At 40.0% G+C, this 17,816-nt stretch overlaps 1 protein-coding gene across 1 annotated transcript in view; it reads left to right on the top strand.

Annotated features, from left to right (window-relative positions):
• The first annotated feature begins 15,318 nt into the window (after nt 1-15,318).
• Nucleotides 15,319-17,816, top strand: part of pdzrn3b (PDZ domain containing RING finger 3b) — a 99,189-nt gene continuing 96,691 nt past the window's right edge. Inside the window, exon 1 of the mRNA XM_069165166.1 lies at nt 15,319-16,156. Coding sequence (XP_069021267.1) covers nt 15,443-16,156 — 714 coding nt within the window. The 5' untranslated portion in view covers nt 15,319-15,442. The remainder of the gene's footprint in view (nt 16,157-17,816) is intronic.

The raw sequence follows: 17,816 nt of genomic DNA, 5'->3' as shown, positions 1-17,816 counted from the left end.
GCAAGTGACTTTGCGTTGACACATAATGAACCAATCAAATCAGAAACATCTCAATGTGCCTCTCTAAAGAACAAGCAAAATGTATTTTATATGTTCAATACTTTTTTTTGTATTCCAAGGCACCATGGTTTCCCTTTATTGTAGTTTAGCATGAAAAAGAAAAAAAAAAACACCCAAATTGCAATGAAATTAATGTCTGAATATTTGCCAGTTATTATTGTGTAATAATGCAAAATAAAATAATAACACTTTGAAAATCTACTACATTACTTCCTATGAATGCTGTAACAAACAAAAAAAATGAATGCAGACTTGATGCTCACTATTATATCGAAATCTGTTCTCGTCCAAGGGCGTCACATAAAGCTGTTTGGTCACAGCCCCCTGGCGTCCCTGAGATATGTACAAGGTGCAGAAGGATTACGCACCAAAAAACAAATTTTTAGGGTTAAGAAATTATTGTGGTGTAGGTTATACATACATTGTGCAAGTTACTTTAAGAATGTTATGCAATCTAAATATATGACTTAAAAGAAATCCACATCGATTCAGGGACTCAAACACTTGTGTTTGTTCCATTTGACTACCCCCAACTTCTTCCCTTTGCAGATTTTGTCAGTTTTTCTGCTTTTTTTATATGACCCGAGCAGGCAGGTCTATGCCAAAGGGCCTGTCTATGCCAAAGGGCCTGTCAATGAGAACAGGCTGGATGTCCTGCACCACAAAGGACAAATGAATGGAGAGCACTGAGCATTAAACAAAGGATGTCAAGTGTAATTAGTTTGCTAACCCACTGATACGGTCCCTTAAACTTTGCTTTTTCTTGTTCTCTGTTAATCCCGAGACTGTACTGACCACTATGATATTTTCTCTCAGATCTCCAGGTGTAAGCTCTGATCGGAAATGACCAGGTTGTTATATAAGCTTTTATACCAAGGAGTCCAGCCAGCAAAAAATAAGGACCATATTTTATCTGACCAAGATTTTTCATCAATAACTCTGCTTTCCCATTCATGTATAAAAATTGTCATTTGATTACAATTTGCATATCAACACATTTACTCTTTACAATGCTATTACAGCAGCTAAAAGACGCACTATGTGTTCTGAGACACAAACCAGGACAGCCTCAAGGTTAATATTTCATATTTATCTGCAAAATATCAAAGTTATTCAAGCCCTGCTCATTTGTGTGTAACAAGTAGGTCAGAAACCAGAATACTAAATAGGATACTTGTGTTTTGTTGAAAGAATTAACATATTTTTTTCACATAATATTTTTAAACCAAAGCGACGGCATGTTATTTCGGGCCGAGCCCACACACTGTTCCCTTTGAGAGATTTATCTCGCACCTGATCCACAGCAGAACAACCAGCATCTAAAATAACCAAATAAATATTTTTTTTTTTCCCTTGGACAGCGTTTAAGGAAGGCTGTCTTCAACTCTGGAGTGGAGGTGTGTTTGTTTTTGCAATGCTCCAAAGAATATAAGCAGAGACGTTATCTCCATTCCCATCTGATGTGGCCGGGTGGAGCAGCAGCAACGTTGGCAGGCAAAGACTCCTTTGGACCAAATGGAGTTGAGGTATTTGCCTCACAGGCATCTGAAGTAGGACAGTGAGAGGTATATAAACAACTTCTGCAAGCAAGCCCGGTCTCAGCAGAATTAACACATTACCCATCAGAAAAGAGTAATTTAAGGTCATCATTATTTATAATTCATTATATATATTTATTACTTTATATACAGTGTACTACAGCGTGCTGGTACCTCCTTACTAAAAAATCTTTGGACTCAGTGGGTATTTTATTCATTGTTATTAATTTGTTTATTTAGTTTAACAACATCAACAACCGAGAACAACTATGTGTTAACATGACTGAATAGTCCCTGTATATTTCAAAATCCAATTTAAAGCATGTCTTAACGATTGATAGATATTAATGATTACATAAGCAACAGAAGACATGGTTTGAAAAAAATACACCAGGACTCAGTGGGATTGATTAGACTGATAGTGCCAACGACACAAGAAAATAATCTCCCAACAATCATCACATTGTGCATTCTGATTGATGCATGTACATGGTGTGATCCAAAAGTTCAGACAGTTCCTGTTGCGTATGGATGAAGTTCAACACGGTAATGTGAACTGTAACGTGGGGAATGTGTAATGTGAGTAAAAATTTCAAGTTCCGTCACTTGATCAACATCAGCACCTGTGTTACGTGCATTTTTTGGACCATTGGTGTTGTGCAATTTCACCTTTTTTGGGCCTGAACGGTGACATTCAGCCTCTCTTCAAACATGAATGCAACTCAAACACGCCCGCTTCATTGCTTTCTGCAGCATTTCAAAGGTCTTCTTGCTTAAGCCCATGGTGAAATCAGAAATGCTCACAAAAACTCAAAAAAAACTTAGGTTCCAATGTGGATTAAGAGACATTACTTGGACTACTTACTCATGAAAGTTATTGCTGCCCTGCTTCATGTGCATTACTACAAGCAGTCTCTAAACTTTTTAATCGCACCTTGTATTTGATAACCCCTTTATCTCTCTGAGCCCTGTTTACTTAAACAAAATGAATATCTCATTTTAAAAAGGAAATTGCTCCAACTTTGGCCGATAATTTCATGTTTATTATTTTAGTACAAATTTGGCTGATTAAATAGGACTTCCTGGTGTCACATCCCTGAACATTTTAATTACCTAACAAGTAATCTCTGAAAAGACAAATGCCACAGCTCTGAGCCAAAAATAGGGGCTTATAAATTAAAACATGAAAGAAATTAAAACAAGAATGACCATAAATTACCTCTTTAGTCTGTATTTATGAAACTCACAAAACGGTAACATCAGAGAAAATGATAACCATCATTTGATTATATGGGCCTGTGTAAAAAGTGAAAGTCTAAAAATACTCTAGTTCAGCAGCGGTTCATATCAAGTCAAACCCAGACCAGTGTTCCCCATGAGGGAAAGCAATAAGTATGACCTCAGTCTGTTATTTTGGTAATGGCTAATTAGAAGGGGCTTGTTTCCGATTAGCTCCTAATGTTACTTACACAGACCATTGCCTTGTTTCCGTGTATATTGAGTTAGCCCTCAGTGAACCTCTCTTGCTGGTGTGCTGCAGGAATAGCTGGATTGACTGTTCCAATCAGGCTGTTTGTTTTTGTCCTTGATCACATACACAATAATGACACTGTCAGTCCATTATTCTTGCTTTTTAAAACCTTGTTTTTGCCACTTGTAATGTATGTTTCTTATTTAACTAATCACTTCTCTGAAATGGAAACAAGAAACTCCCAGAAGATAACTGATACTTGAAGAAATGGCCTTAATTTTTTTTTAAAGAAGTAACTGTGGCAGTAACTGGCCTGATATCAATTGACTTTTGATTTCCTCTCATAACATTGTTTTATCTATTGAGATTAATATACATATGCATACACCAATCAGCCATAACATTGAGCACTAAGTATAATAGAACAGCCCAGTAACATTGTAATGCTCAGTTGTTACTCAGTCTAATTTAGAGGGGGTGTTGTTCCACTTTAATGGTCATTTTGGAATCCTTAATTTCTGCTGCCTTTGGACTGTACTGGGTTACACTGAGAGATCTTCTGAGTGTTTTTCAATCAAATATAGATGAATTGGGTTAACAAAATATTAGGAGCACCGATTGTGAATGCTTTTATTTTTCTGGTCAGCACTGTCTCAATCAGAACCACCATGTAATCATTTATATAAGACAAAAGCTCCCATCTTGTTACTCTTTTGGAAAAAGGCTCTGGATTTCCTCAGGACTCTTAGAGCAATAGATTCCAGCAGGATAAACACATGCTGTTTCTTTTTGCTTCGTTTTTTTGTCTTTTCAGCTCTGGAAAACCGCTCTGCGCACTAAATTTATAGCATCCAAAGCAGTAATCATCATGCTGACCTATTTTGAACATTATTACATTGTACATCTGGGAGATAAGACACATGTGAAGTGAACTCTTTAATGTTCAGTCAGGAATAGATGTGATCTTTTGTGACTGTAGGAGATTCAATATTTAAGGTAATGCTCAGTCAGTGTTTATATTCAGCATTTGTCTTATTACATTCATATGCATTAGATACAAATAATCTAATGAGCTGTTTGCACGCTTGTATAATAAAAGCCAAGAAATGTTGATGGTGTTGAGTAACCATATTCACAATTGTAAATGTTTGCTGAAGATAGATTGAAATTGCATGCCGCTGCTAAAACTCAAATGCATCCACATGTGTCCTATCTGGTCGGCTAGCGGCTGCTCTACAGAGAGGATATACTGTCACATTCATCTGCAGTCGACCACATGTGATGTGACACCAACGGAGGCAGAGGGGCCACTGAACAAAGAGCCTTGAGACTTTGTGGTGAACGAGTGGCATAGAAATGTGACTTCCTCTCTTGCCGTCAGATCGTCTGTTTCGGTTGAGTTGAAATCTGGCTTCACTTTCTGCAGGAACTCATAAAGCCCTTGCTGGGTCAGCTGAAGCAACCGATAAGGTTCCCACATTCAGTTTTAACCCTTTTTTCAGCTTTTAGACACTGGGTTTGTTGTCTTTTACACTAGATTTCCTGTGTGTGATTGTTTTTATTCAAACTTTTTAAAGTTTTAAAAGAGTCATCAGTGGTTGAGTGGAAAAGTAAAAATCTTTGTTTTTATATCATGCTCCATGAGTGTGTGTGGGTAGGAGTGTCCAAGTGTGAACTATGCCTGTTGGATGAACTGTCAACACTATCGTCACAGCTTGATGGTTCATGGTCGCTGCTCTCATTATCAAACACGCTTTCAGCATAGCAGCTTTTATCTGCAGCTCCAGTCCTGCTGTCACCCTGCTTCGAGTGTTAGAACAGCTTCTCCAACACCACGGATTGCTTGCTGAACAGTTAAATCAAGCAGCAGGTGTGATGCAATGATAGAAAATACATGCATGTCATAACATAAATAAAGCTGTAAACACTGTTTTGTGGCCACTTGGGGGCAATCAAACCAAGTTGTGAAGGCAACATTGGCATATTAAGCCACCCTTCCACTTCCGGAATACTGGCACAATATACTTGGTAATGCGTGGGACACGCTGGATGCGTGGGTGTGCTTTACCTGTCGCGCTTTGCACAGTTGTGTCTCAGTTGCGTGTGTTTGTCTACACCAGCTGCAGGTGTTGCGCTTGCAGTACCTACCATTGAGTCAATTAGTTTCTCTCTGATAAAGGCCATCAGTATAGATTTTTTTTTTGAAGTCCGGCAAGTGATTATGTTGTAACCACAAAGCAGGCATGTGTTTTTGTTTATCCTCGTTCAGAGCGAGACACACATCGACACACATGGACACACACTGACACAAGACGAAGGGCTTTTTCCTGGTAAAGTGTCACCATGGTATAATAAGAGCCTATATTGGTTTTTATTATGATTACATTGTGTACATGTGATCACAGATTGTGTATATTTTTAGCCAGGAACACGTAAAAAATAGGCATCGGGTCTATTTTATAAATGACGAACTGTTAATATGGTCGCCGAAATGAAAACAGGCTACGTATTTATAGGTAACACACGGCACGCATCAAGTGTGTCCCAGGCCGAACAAGATTCTTTTCTGGACTTGGTTTGTACTGCAGATAGCACCACCTCCATGGTGTTTTAATGTGACACACAGGGACAATGGAGAATATGGAGGAGCTGCTTTTCTTAATTACTTAAAGACCCAAATTCACTGTGTGAATATACGGTTCTGGCCATGCGCCATTGAGGTTTATTTCTAGTTGCTGCATCCTTATTTTTTTTTTATACACTTTATTAATCCCCGAGGGGAAATTTCTTCACTACAGCAGGGGGGCTCTCAGGGGGGAGCTGCTGCAGCAGGCTGCTACTAGCGCGGCGCCAGGTAACCTGACCTGAGGTGCATGTTTTTGGATGATGGGAGGAAGCTGGAGAACCCGGAGAGAACCCACGCAAGCACAGGGAGAACATGCAAACTCCGCACAGAAAGGCCCAGGACCGGATTCGACCCGGAACCTTTTTTGCTGTGGGGTGACAGTGCTAACCACTGCACCACTGTGCCGCCCTAGCGTAAACCTCAGCCTAATTTTTTTTAATTAATTGGTAAATGGTCTGCACTTGTATAGCGCTTAATCACCTTGCGGTCTCGAAGCGCCTTTACAGTTTTCCATTCACCTGTTCATTTACACACTACTGAAACTGAGGTGCTTGCCACATTCACACACACCAAAGGTACGCCATCGGGAGCAACTTAGGGTCCAGTGTCTTGCTTAAGGAAACTTAACTTAAGGATGTGAGCAGGAGGAGCTGGGGATTGAACCACCAACCTACTGATTAGTGCGCAACCCACTCTACCATCTGAGCCACAGCCTCCCTTTTGGAGCAGCCTATGACCAGTATGTTGTGTTACAAGACTCTACTTCCGCCACCATTGTTGGAACTACTTCACCGTGATCTTACTTAGCCACCCCCCATTGATCCCTGATTGGTCCACCCTTCAAAATTGCTGAGCAAACCGTGAATGCGAAGGGGCTATTCAGACTATCATCACAGCGTAGAATGTGGCTGTGAGCAATATTCGAGAGGCACCAGGCTAGTTTGTCACAACAGGGAGAAAATTCTTGTTTCAGAAGATGCAGAAAGCACCAAGACCAAAAACTGCTGACAAAACATAAAACAGGACAGTTAGGAAACTACATCAGAGTTCAGGCAACGAGACAACTCTGATTGCTGAAGTGTATTGTCGAGCACGCAGTAATTGTAACAATTCTCTCAGACCAATCAGTGGTCAGCAGTGTTTTCACATCGCCTTTGCGTATCAGTTCTTGTTGTGGATAGTACCAGGTAATAGGAAGAAAAGAAGAAGTATATTGAATTTCCAAAATGGAATGCTGTCATCCTCTGAGGAGCATACCTGATATTTATTGCATGTAAGTTGAAAGTATTTGGCTTATAATGTTACTAAAGTAAAGATCATGTTGTTGTCACATCAGTTGAGCTTATTCTTTATGGACTATTAATATACTCACAGTTGATTTTGTCCTTAAATTTGGGGATGGTGAAGTGGGAATGTGAAAATCAGGACCAAAATGCTTAATATCATTGTGAAATCATGCAAACGCATTTATTACAAAGTTGTCAAGACGTATTGCAGTGGATCAAAGTGATTGATGGATCAAACAAGAGAAGGACAGACGTTTCAATCATAGGCCCTGCATAGTCCAAAATAAATTAAAGGGTATTAAATGTTAAATGTGTTTAACACAGATGTGGGATCAAAACCTTTAAACTGTGTAGTTCATCTTCAAACTTCTTTCTTTAAGCATTTTGTTTTTTTTCTCTTTAATAAGCCAGAGATAAGATGTGCCAAGTATACTTTGAATGTTATTTATGGACCCAGTGGGAACAGAGCTCCCAGAAAATCAGCAGTGCTTCACAGGCGTCGGAAAGGAACTTTTGATTGGAGATTCTCAAGTGCCTTCCCTCCCTCCTCCTCCTCCCCCCCCCAGAGCGACTCATCTGTTCCTAATATTGCACACTTGTGCCTTGGAAACCTCTGTAACTAATGCATTATGCTAGTCCATCTGAAAAAAATGCTGAAGGCTTTATATGAGATCCAACGCAGAGCACAGTCTGCAGATAGTTTCAGGTAGATAAGGCATTACATTAGGGTTAGCTGCTCACATTCTGCGTTGTCCAAATATTTTGCAAGAGCCTATACGTTTAGTTAGTTTAAGAATGGAAATGATTAACTGATTAAGAATTATGGTAGTCTGTCCTAAGACTGACACCGTTTCTTTATTAGTAGGTTTAGGCTTTCAAAGTTAGAGCAGCTTGATTTAACATTCAAAATCAAAACTGCATTTTAATTTTAAAGGCTGCTTCTCACATTGAGGACGTTTTATTGATTTGTGTTAATCCACACCATTTGAAATAAAAGAACAAGACACTGCAGCCTAAGTTTGAATGTAGCTACTTCATATGGTGGCAGTGTCAGATGACTGGTCAAGATTACAACCACATTTTACATATGCAGAGACAAAAATACTATAAGATAAATTGTGTAAGAATGTGTGGTACAAGGTTGGATATCTCAGCAGTGGGGAGCTATTTACTTCTGTCTATTTAAGTTGGTTTCCTCTCCTTGGAAAATATATGTTTTTCCAAAAACTTGTTTTTAGTTTTATAATAAAATATTTCAACTGTCATAAATTAGTCTTGGGCAAATCAGCCATAAAACCCCTGAAACAGCACCTGCATAATAATAAAAATGCTACATGTGCACGCACAAACCAAGGAGTAGAAGCCAGACTTTCTCACAATAATTATGTTAAGACCAGCATTAGCATTGCTGTATTGGCAACCTATACAACTTCTAATAACACAAATTAGAATGACAGTTCAGCAACAAAGGGCAAAGCCTCAGTATATACTCCGGCCGCATGTCTCTGCCATGAAGATTTAATTAGCTACTGTATGTGACTGCAGATTTAGGTCAGATTTTGTTTGACTTAGTTCATATAAAATGGGGATTTTCTCTGCTTGTGCAATTTTGCTTTGGGGAATATTTGGGTTGCACTGACCCACATCCTGTTTCTAACCTCCCTGAGAGAATTCATAACAGGCAGCTGTGAGAAACAGAGCAAAACATTTATTGGCTTTTCTTCATTTACACACAGCAATCTGTGATAAGGATCTCCTCAGCAACAGACAATATTTTTTTCACATTGCTATCTCCACTGTACATCTGTTTGGTCTTTCTCCATTTGATTATCAATTGTATTCAGCGATGGGTTGCTCGTGTGGCATTACATGCTAAAAAATCAATTGGGAGTGATGTGCCCGTATTTCAAGAGTTTATTTCACCCACACCGCTGTTGCTGACACCTGTGTTGTGCAATCATCACCAGTCGCACATTTACATGTTTATGCCTGTGAGGATGTTGTGACGGTTGAGCTGCTGTTCTCTGTCATAACAGATCGACAGGGCCAGAGCTGTTGTTTGGATCACACCATCTGTATCTGTCAGTGATGGAGGTAATGCAGCCCTGTTGGTTCCCAGCCACAAGACTAACCTGTCCATAAGGTCACCCTGAGACCTTTTCAAACAGCCTTTAAAGTTACTTATTCACTTGAGGCGCCAGAGCCACAAAATTCCAACTCCCCTAGTGAAAAGCCCAATAAGTCACTGATGTTTGTAAGAAAAACAAACCATACTATTGATGTATAAATCATCTGGGGGGCTAGACTCAGTTTTGACAATATTACTGAGTCCCAAGGGAGTTGCAGGCGCATGGGAAACCACAGGGAGATGGATACTGTATTTCCTTTTGTAAGAACATCATGTTTCAGAGCTACATGAAAAGACATCCCAAAATGCAATAACTCATCTTTGTAGTTTCCCACATGGCCCTCATGTCTTTGACATATCTCGGAAAGAGTGGTGATGATTACTAAATGGCCCAACGCCAAAGCCATACACAAAACACCCTCATCACACACGCTGACCCCTACATCTCGGTGTTGCATTACAAAAAAGAATTGAAGTAAGAGGGTTCCACAATGAAACCCAGGACCGCTCAGTCCATGTCACTGACAGCATGCACATCTCTACCCACTTTTTTTCTTAGACCATTTATGCATTCCTTCCTGCAACAGATCAAAATTCATTTTATGTCGAGATATGACTTTGGCTTTTTGGGCTTGTTTATTTTCTTGTCAAGAGCTGAGAATACTCATACCACTGTTTGTATACTGAATATGAAGATACAGCCAGAACCCGATTGACTTAGCATAGCATAGAGACTGGGAAAACAGCTTGTCAGCTATCTGGCGAGGTTTAAAAAAGAAGTAAGTCCCAACCAGCACCTATAAGAAAAAACTTTGTACTGTGGGTGCTGGTTTGACATTTTTGGAAATAGGCTTATTTATTTGTTTTGTTGAGAGCTAATATTTGAGTAACTTAATATATGAAGCTATACCGAGTAGACATTAACTTTACCATTAAGGAATGTGAACAAATCTAACCTGCCAGCTAGCTAGGTTAAAAACAACAACAACAACAAAGAAACATTGCCTATAAACAGCTTTTCAATTAACTCATTACATCTTTATATTTCCATCTTTATATCACATATTAAAGGCTATTTTTTAATCCTACAAAACATCAATAAGATCCTGGGTTGCTGGCAGTCCAGCCAAAAGGCCACACTAAAAATTATATTTATTTCAACTTTAAACAAGGCTGCCTTAAAATTTTGAGTTACTTCAAAAAAAACATGTGGGTCTGACAAGACCACCAAATGTTATCTTGGTGCATGCTGCTTTCAAATGTAACTTACGACCTAAGTGTTGCAACATGAGAAGTCAGGGTTAACCCATGAGAGCAATGCAGTTCGGCGACGGTAACGTCGGTGCCCGGAAACTACCAACATTTTAGCAAGCTACAAGGCAAGTAACATAATACAAGAATGCAGAGTCACAGAGGGAAAAGATGACGATGTTGAGAACTTAAATTTTTTTTCTCAGAAGTAAAACTTCATGCAACTAAAATTACTATATTTACTTACCATCTGTGAACTTTGACCTTTCAGAAAAAGATTCTAATGTCTGAGGTCGTAATTGCCACAAGAGGGGGGAAATTCTGAAGGACTTTTCTTGTGAAAATATGACCGTATTTGGAGGCAATATTGCCTTTTGTCTTTGTGTAATCACTTGTCGTAGTTTGGTTGATTCAGATTTCTTAATTTCTTAAATTCTTCTTTTCTTAAATTGATTCTGTAAACCTTACTTGTGCATTTGATTTAAATTTGCTATCCCTTTTGGACAGATGCCAGCAAGCTGTCTCAACCAGAGTTTGACTGATATATCAGCTGGCCAATTTTGTCGGCCAGTATTGGCCTATCACAGATATATCAGTATTGGTGTATATGTTGGCCGAAATATACCAATACATATATTTATTTTTTTTACAGAAAATAATGTCGAATAAATGCTTAGGGTAACTTAAAAATTTTACTTTTTAGGTATTACTTTTTTCCACTAATAGTTTTTCACAATTATGTAATTCCCAATGTAGTTTACAGTTTCATTACACTGTTGTTACTGTGGACAAAAAACTGTAAGCTGCCTCCATCGCAGATATGTGTAACAAATGTCAAAAGTGTTTGATAACCACATTTAACCCACATTTAACTCATCATATTACCCATAGAAATATTACGGGTTGTGTATACACTATACATATAAAGATGTTCTCAGTAAAAAGGAGCACATTTCCTTACATGTCCAACTATTCCCTTAAATGAGAATCCGTTGGCACCACAATTATTGCACGGGCGTTTATCTACCAATGCTATTTTACTCTGCAGGTCTGGTGGGAGCATTCACATCCAGTCTGTCCTGATCCTTCACTCACAGTTGTGGTTTGAGGAGTGGGATTAACTCTTATCTCCACTGGGGTGCCGTCTGTCTTTTTGCTGGGCCCAACGTGGACTTGTTTAAGCTGCCCCTGTTGCCACTTCACATTCAAAAAACATTCCTTTGCTGACGAGCTTTGTTGATAGCATATCTGTTTCTTTCTTCACACTGTACCATGTAAATTCCAAAACTTCAGTCTCAACTTCATGCTTGGGCTGACTCCGACACAGACTACAAAAACAACTGCTTATTTATTCTCACTCCACTTTGACAGCAAACATTGCTCCAACTGAGGCAGACCAAACAACTGACTCTCACAGTAAACAGCCTTACGCAGACAGGCAGCTTGTTTGTTCCTGTGCTGAAATAATAAATCTCAGGTGGTAGGTTGGTCCTAAGATTGAAAGGCTGATTGTGGCTGAAGGGTTGCTAGTTTGATTCTGTAGCTTTGAACACAATATTCCAGCATATCACATTCAAGTAATACCCTGCACATGAGCGCTAGATGTGATCACAACCTTAAGCTCTGAACTGTGAAATAATAAATAGCCATACACAGCTGATGTGCAAAAGCATGAAAAAAAAAATCAAATTATCCCATGAAAGAATCAAAGAAACAGGTGCTAATGTAAAACACCAGCCCTCTCTTCCATTTTGCATCCCTTCATTTTTCCACATCTGTTTAAACATTTGCTGACACACCGTGTATCCAAAGTTATTTATAAAAAAAAAAAAAAAATCAAGCAATGACCTGAAGAGTGCCTGCTAAGAAAAATATGTAATCACACAGACTGGGTATGAGACATGCTGTATATACACCGCACTGGGATCTTTGAGGTGTTCTGCACAGGGAGTTTTTCATCCACCCTATCTTAGCCATCCCATAACATCAGTGTAGGATTACTTACAAGCTCAGACTCTCTCTGTCACACTTTGTCCATGAAGTCTTTGATAAGCCCTTGTTTTTAGTTCTGGATAATGCACATATGGAAAGGTTTTATTGAGCATGGCATTGCATAAAACTGGATTTCCGAAAGAGGAGGCAACCAGTTGGAATGGGTATCTAATCAAGGCAGGGTTAGGACCAACACAGGCTGGGTTGTTTCTGCCTGAGCAACAGAGGCTATTCTTCTCCTTCTCTGAGCGCATCTAGTGTGCCCACTGGTGTTTAATTTACAATGCAAATACATTCAACACTATAGGCTCTCCTGCTGGGGTTGAAAAAGTACTCAGACCAGTGTGAAAGTGGTAAAACAGTGTAATAGCTTTCTCTACACAAGGAGTATGGTGAGAGGTATGTTCAAACATGAATCCCACGGTGGTGCCTCAAATATCTATTTTCATACCACAGATTTTGATCTGTGTTGATTTTCCCCAACTTTGACCTGATTTGCTACTTACTCAAATTGTGTTGCAACTTGAAAGTCTCCATTGTGGTTATACTGGTAATGTCCTTCCAAAGTCGCTTGTTTTTACAAGTGTTGTGCATGCCTGAACTCTCACCCATGGTTTTCTAACATTTATGTATTGGAATTTGGCAGCCAATTACACAGAAATATGCAGGTGTGGAATTTGCAAGTCTAAATGTATTGTCCCACTATAATATTATCCTATTAGGGCCACATTGAGGAAATCTTTTTTATTTAGGATTTTGAGAATAAAGTCAAAACATGGAGAATAAACTTGAAATTTCAAGGTCGTGAAATATTTGAGAATACATCAAACTACTATAGCAGCTTTAGCACATATGAATCTTCAATTTGTACGGGACAGATGCAGATGGCACGCACTACAGGACCATAGCCATAGCGCAATAGGACCTTTGTTGCGGTAATGCCTGTGTAGATGACCTGGTAAAATTGTACTTTAGAATTGATTTATTTTTATCAAATTATTTTAATTTTAGGGCTTAAACGCAGTGTGGACAAGACAGGACTTCGAGGACATTGTGCCAAAAATGTTTTCTATTGGGGTGTGGAAACCAATCTACCTTAGAATATGTGGCCACATTCTTGCAAACTAAGACAGACAGCTGTGTGAATGGTTACACTTGCACACAATACAAAGAGGGTATGTTGTGCCCACCTTCTGTGCGCCTGTCAGCGTGCATTACTTTAGTCATTGTCCTGAGCATCTATGTACTTTTGGGACGTACAATTTAGTGATTGAAATCAGTATTAACCATTAATAGCAATGCCATAGCGCAATAGGACCTTTGTTGCGGTAATGCCTGCTTCTCATGCAACACTCGCCTGAGTTCCAAACCTGCAGGATCAAATGACTTGATCTCGTCTTTTTTACGTCCTGGGATACAACATATCCTCTCAGTAGTGCGTGCAGGTGTAACCATCTGCATCTGTCCCGCACCAGCTATTTCACTGCTGCCACCTCTTTCAAGTTAGTTTGGCTTTGCCTTCCGAACAGATGCAATTTACAACGCAATATGTCTTCAGAGTCCTAATCCTTATCACTAAGGATCACGTCACACAACAGAGAAAAACATTTCTTGTTATTAAAGCCAATTCTGAAGTACAATTTTACCAGTTCATCTACACAAGACCTTTAGTAGAAGTATATGCACTATAGCAGGTACTGTAGTTTGATTTTCAATAGTTTTGCTTTAATCTTGAATGTTGACTTTATTGTAAACGTTGTCTTCATTGTACCTAAATAGAGCAGCCCCTGCCTATCAGTCCGACCTGTTGCAGCCCTCCATGTTGCTCACTCAGGTCTTTTGAACAGCAGCTCTTAGTTCCTCGACATAATCTCACTACCAGGGCTGAGTCAGCCTTCTCTGTTGCTTCTCTGTTGGAACAACTTCTCCCTCTATATCAGCTCGTCAACTTCTATACCAGTGTTCAAAACCCTTTGAAAAAAAATATTTATTTCTCACTGGCTTTCCACATTAACCTCCAATTAATTCATTATTTACTGCTCCAACATTTTTGTGTGTTTTCCTTTGGCTTAATCTTGCTTTTTATTGTTTGTATTGCTTTTTTCTTCTTATGATTAAGTCTACCTGACTGTTTTAATTCTGTTTGATTATGCTCTGTTTGATCAACCTCTTGACTTGTCTATTCTCCAAATGGTATTTCAACTTATTTTTGGAAACTATAAATATATAAACATTATTATGTAAATACATATAAATACAAATATTTTCTTTCCTTAATGTGGCCCTAATATTTCATCATTTTATTCCTTCAGAGGATTTGTACGTTACAATTCAAGAAAATGTGTGAAAATTAAAACGGGCCTTAAGTGAAGTTTATAACTTCTCACATTAGTCCCTAGAAGTTTTACTCGGCCTATATTTTGGTAATAAATAACAATAAGGATGTTGTCAGTGGCTTCAAGCAGTTAGACAAAACTCTTCTCATAAAACTTGTATATTTTGACAGGAAAAAGCCAAACTTAGCTAATGCGCCGTTGCAGGAGTAGTTACGGTAGAACATTCTTCCACGCTTTCGCCCCAAGGAATGTTGCCTTCACAGACTGTCAGAAGTGTAGCCTTTAACATTTGAGGTCACGGGAGGGGAGTATAGGAATAATTCAAATTTTATATTTTTCAGACAAATGAGCCACGTCATCAAAACAAAATAAACTACTGGAATACTGTAGAATAGAAAGCTCCTTGAAGTCTTTAATGTGTGATAAATCGCCTTTAACAACAATGTTCTTTATTCAAATCTGATCTTTTTCATTTTACAGTTACACAATAAGTGTGTTAGCGTATGACAAGGTGAAGAAAGCATTTATTTTTCAGGCTTACAAACTTTTCCAACTTTAGAGGATTGGCTTCCGAGGCGCACCTGAAGGCACCAAAAGTCTCGGTCAATTAGTAGAGTTTAGACACAGTGAGGAGAGCTTGTAGTCCGTCTCTGCGAGCGCTCCTCCAATGACCAGCTAAAAACGCCCCACTGCTCCGACTCAGATCCGCGGGGGTGGGGAGCCCACAAGTTTGAATTTGGATTTTTGGAAAACCATGGGATTCGAGCTGGACCGCTTCAAGGGGACCGTGGACCCGGATTTCAAATGCAACTTGTGCAATAAAGTCCTGGAGGACCCGCTGACGACTCCGTGCGGTCACGTCTTCTGCTCCGGGTGCGTGCTGCCCTGGGTCGTCCAGCAGAGCAGCTGCCCCGTCAAATGTCAGCGGATCTCCACCAAAGAGCTGAACCACGTCCTGCCCCTGAAAAACCTCATCCTGAAGCTGGAGATTAAATGTGACAACCACGCGCGGGGCTGCGATGCCGTGGTGAAGCTGCAGCATCTGGCCGAGCACGCCGAGATGTGCGACTACTCCCCGGCGAAGTGCAGGAATAAAGGATGCACCGAGGTGCTCAGCCTGAGGGACATGGATGCTCACATGCGGGAGACGTGCGACTACAGACCGGTGGGGATTTGCGAGACCGGCTGCGGGCTGATGCTCACCCACAAAGAGCAGAAATTCAACAGCCACTGCTGCCTGAGAGCCCTGAAAGCACACAACAGCGCGCTGCACTGCAAAATGATCATCCTGGATAGAGAGTTCAAGAAGCAGACTATTAAAGCCAACAAGAGGGAGAAGTCGCTGCTGGCGCAACTTTCCGCCGTGCACAGCGAGCTGCAGATGACAGCGCTGAAATATCAGAAGAAATTCACCGAGTACAGCGACAGGATCGACTCCCTCACCAAGACCGTGGCTTTCTCCTGCAAGGTAAAACTTTCTGCTCAGAGGAAGCAGAAGTAGTTCTCTCAAGCTTTTTACTTTGATACTGGGAGAAAGCGTTTGTTCTGTCAGTGTTAAATGCTTTCAATACAAAGAAAAAAAAAATGAAAATGCACATTTCAGAAAGTTTAGACACTTTTCTGTACAAATGTTTCAGGGACAACTTTATAGGCAGTACAATATCTTTCTCAGCAGGCTCGCTTGCACTCTGGTACTTTTATTGGACCTCCATGTTGTTTGCTACTTTTTTTTTCCCACCCCAAATACAAATGGAAGACGAACTCATTGATCATTTTTTTCTCCTTTTTGAAAGTTTCTAAGAAGTCCTTACAGTGCAGAGAGAGCCTTTGTTTCTTGGCTGTCTTTATTTTGAGACATGGATGTCAGCTGTGCCTCTGACCAGCTGGCAGTCCCTGGGGAGGGCCAAATATTTACTGCAGTTCTGTACACAACAAGAGCCAGGTTCCAGTTACATTGGCTCCTGGCAGCATGCTTTGTTGGAGGCTTTCTGTCATCGGATGGTCGCCCCTTTTCCCCGAGACAATCCTAACAATTGAAAATCAGGGCTGCAGCAGGGCTCCTGGCACCGAAGTTGCATGAGCAATAAGGGCCTCAACTGTGCTACTGAGGCGCTGAAAGGCCCTTAAAATCCCAATGTTCTGGGGAATGCTGTGATAATGGGTGACGTGTGACATAGCGTTAAAGGATGTAGAATTACAGCTAGATCTCTGGTTAACAGTATGGGTAAATACAAGGCCCCTATTGAGGCAAAAGCCCAGGAGCCTCTGGTGTAAGGATGTTTTATGGTTCAAATTTAAAAAGCTAATGGCCAATTATCAACATCATAAAGGATGCAGACTTTCATCAGTCACTTAATGAATTAAATTAGCGCATGGTGGGATGCTTCTGCTGTGATCATCAGAGGGGAGTGGTCAGATTGGGATCAGGCTAACACACAGTGTACCATAAAGACAGGAAAATGAAGGGAAAATGGTTTTATGTCGTCCTTTAATTTTGCCTCTTACCCCCTTATTTTTGTCAGAGAAGTCTGTTACTAAGTGATATCGTTCAAGAATTTACTCTTCTTTCATTTTTCCGTTAAGTTGTTTTTGCTTGGCAGTTTCATGTGTTTGTCATGAGCTCAGTTCCCATGCACCAAACTATGTTCCAGTAGACTGGTAAATTAGGCATCAAACCGATGCGGGGAAATTGTGAAATCACTGATGCTGGTATAAAAAGAAGCTTGCTGGGCCTGTAGCGCAGGTTGTCATTATAGTTTTCTTGACAGCGGAATCTCGGTCCCACCACTGAGATTAAGTGCATTATTTCCAGTGCGGCTCTATTAACACTAACAAAGGAAGTAAGGTCCTCACTTAAGACGCTCCTTAAACATACATAACGGAGATGGGAACCGTTTCGGAAATCATCCACACAAGAGGAAAAAGCAGGCCGGAATAAGAAGAAACATCACTCTGAAAGATGACGTTAGTTAGTAAGCTTTCATTTTTCATTAGATCCAGTCAAGCAGTGAACATGATTGTTTGGTTAGAGTCCCTCAATGCACAAATGGCAATATTAAACAGAGCAGCACAAGTGGGATTAGCTGTGGGAGGCGGACGACTTGCAGTCACTCAGGGTCTCGCTTCGT

This window comes from Embiotoca jacksoni, unplaced genomic scaffold (genome assembly GCF_022577435.1).
Source record: "Embiotoca jacksoni isolate LCO1_2020_lvr unplaced genomic scaffold, fEmbJac1.0.p SCAF_1, whole genome shotgun sequence".
Classification (NCBI taxonomy): Eukaryota; Metazoa; Chordata; class Actinopteri; family Embiotocidae; genus Embiotoca; species Embiotoca jacksoni.
The sequence above is the reverse complement of the archived record's forward strand: the minus strand, read 5'-3'. Positions and strand labels throughout refer to the sequence as shown.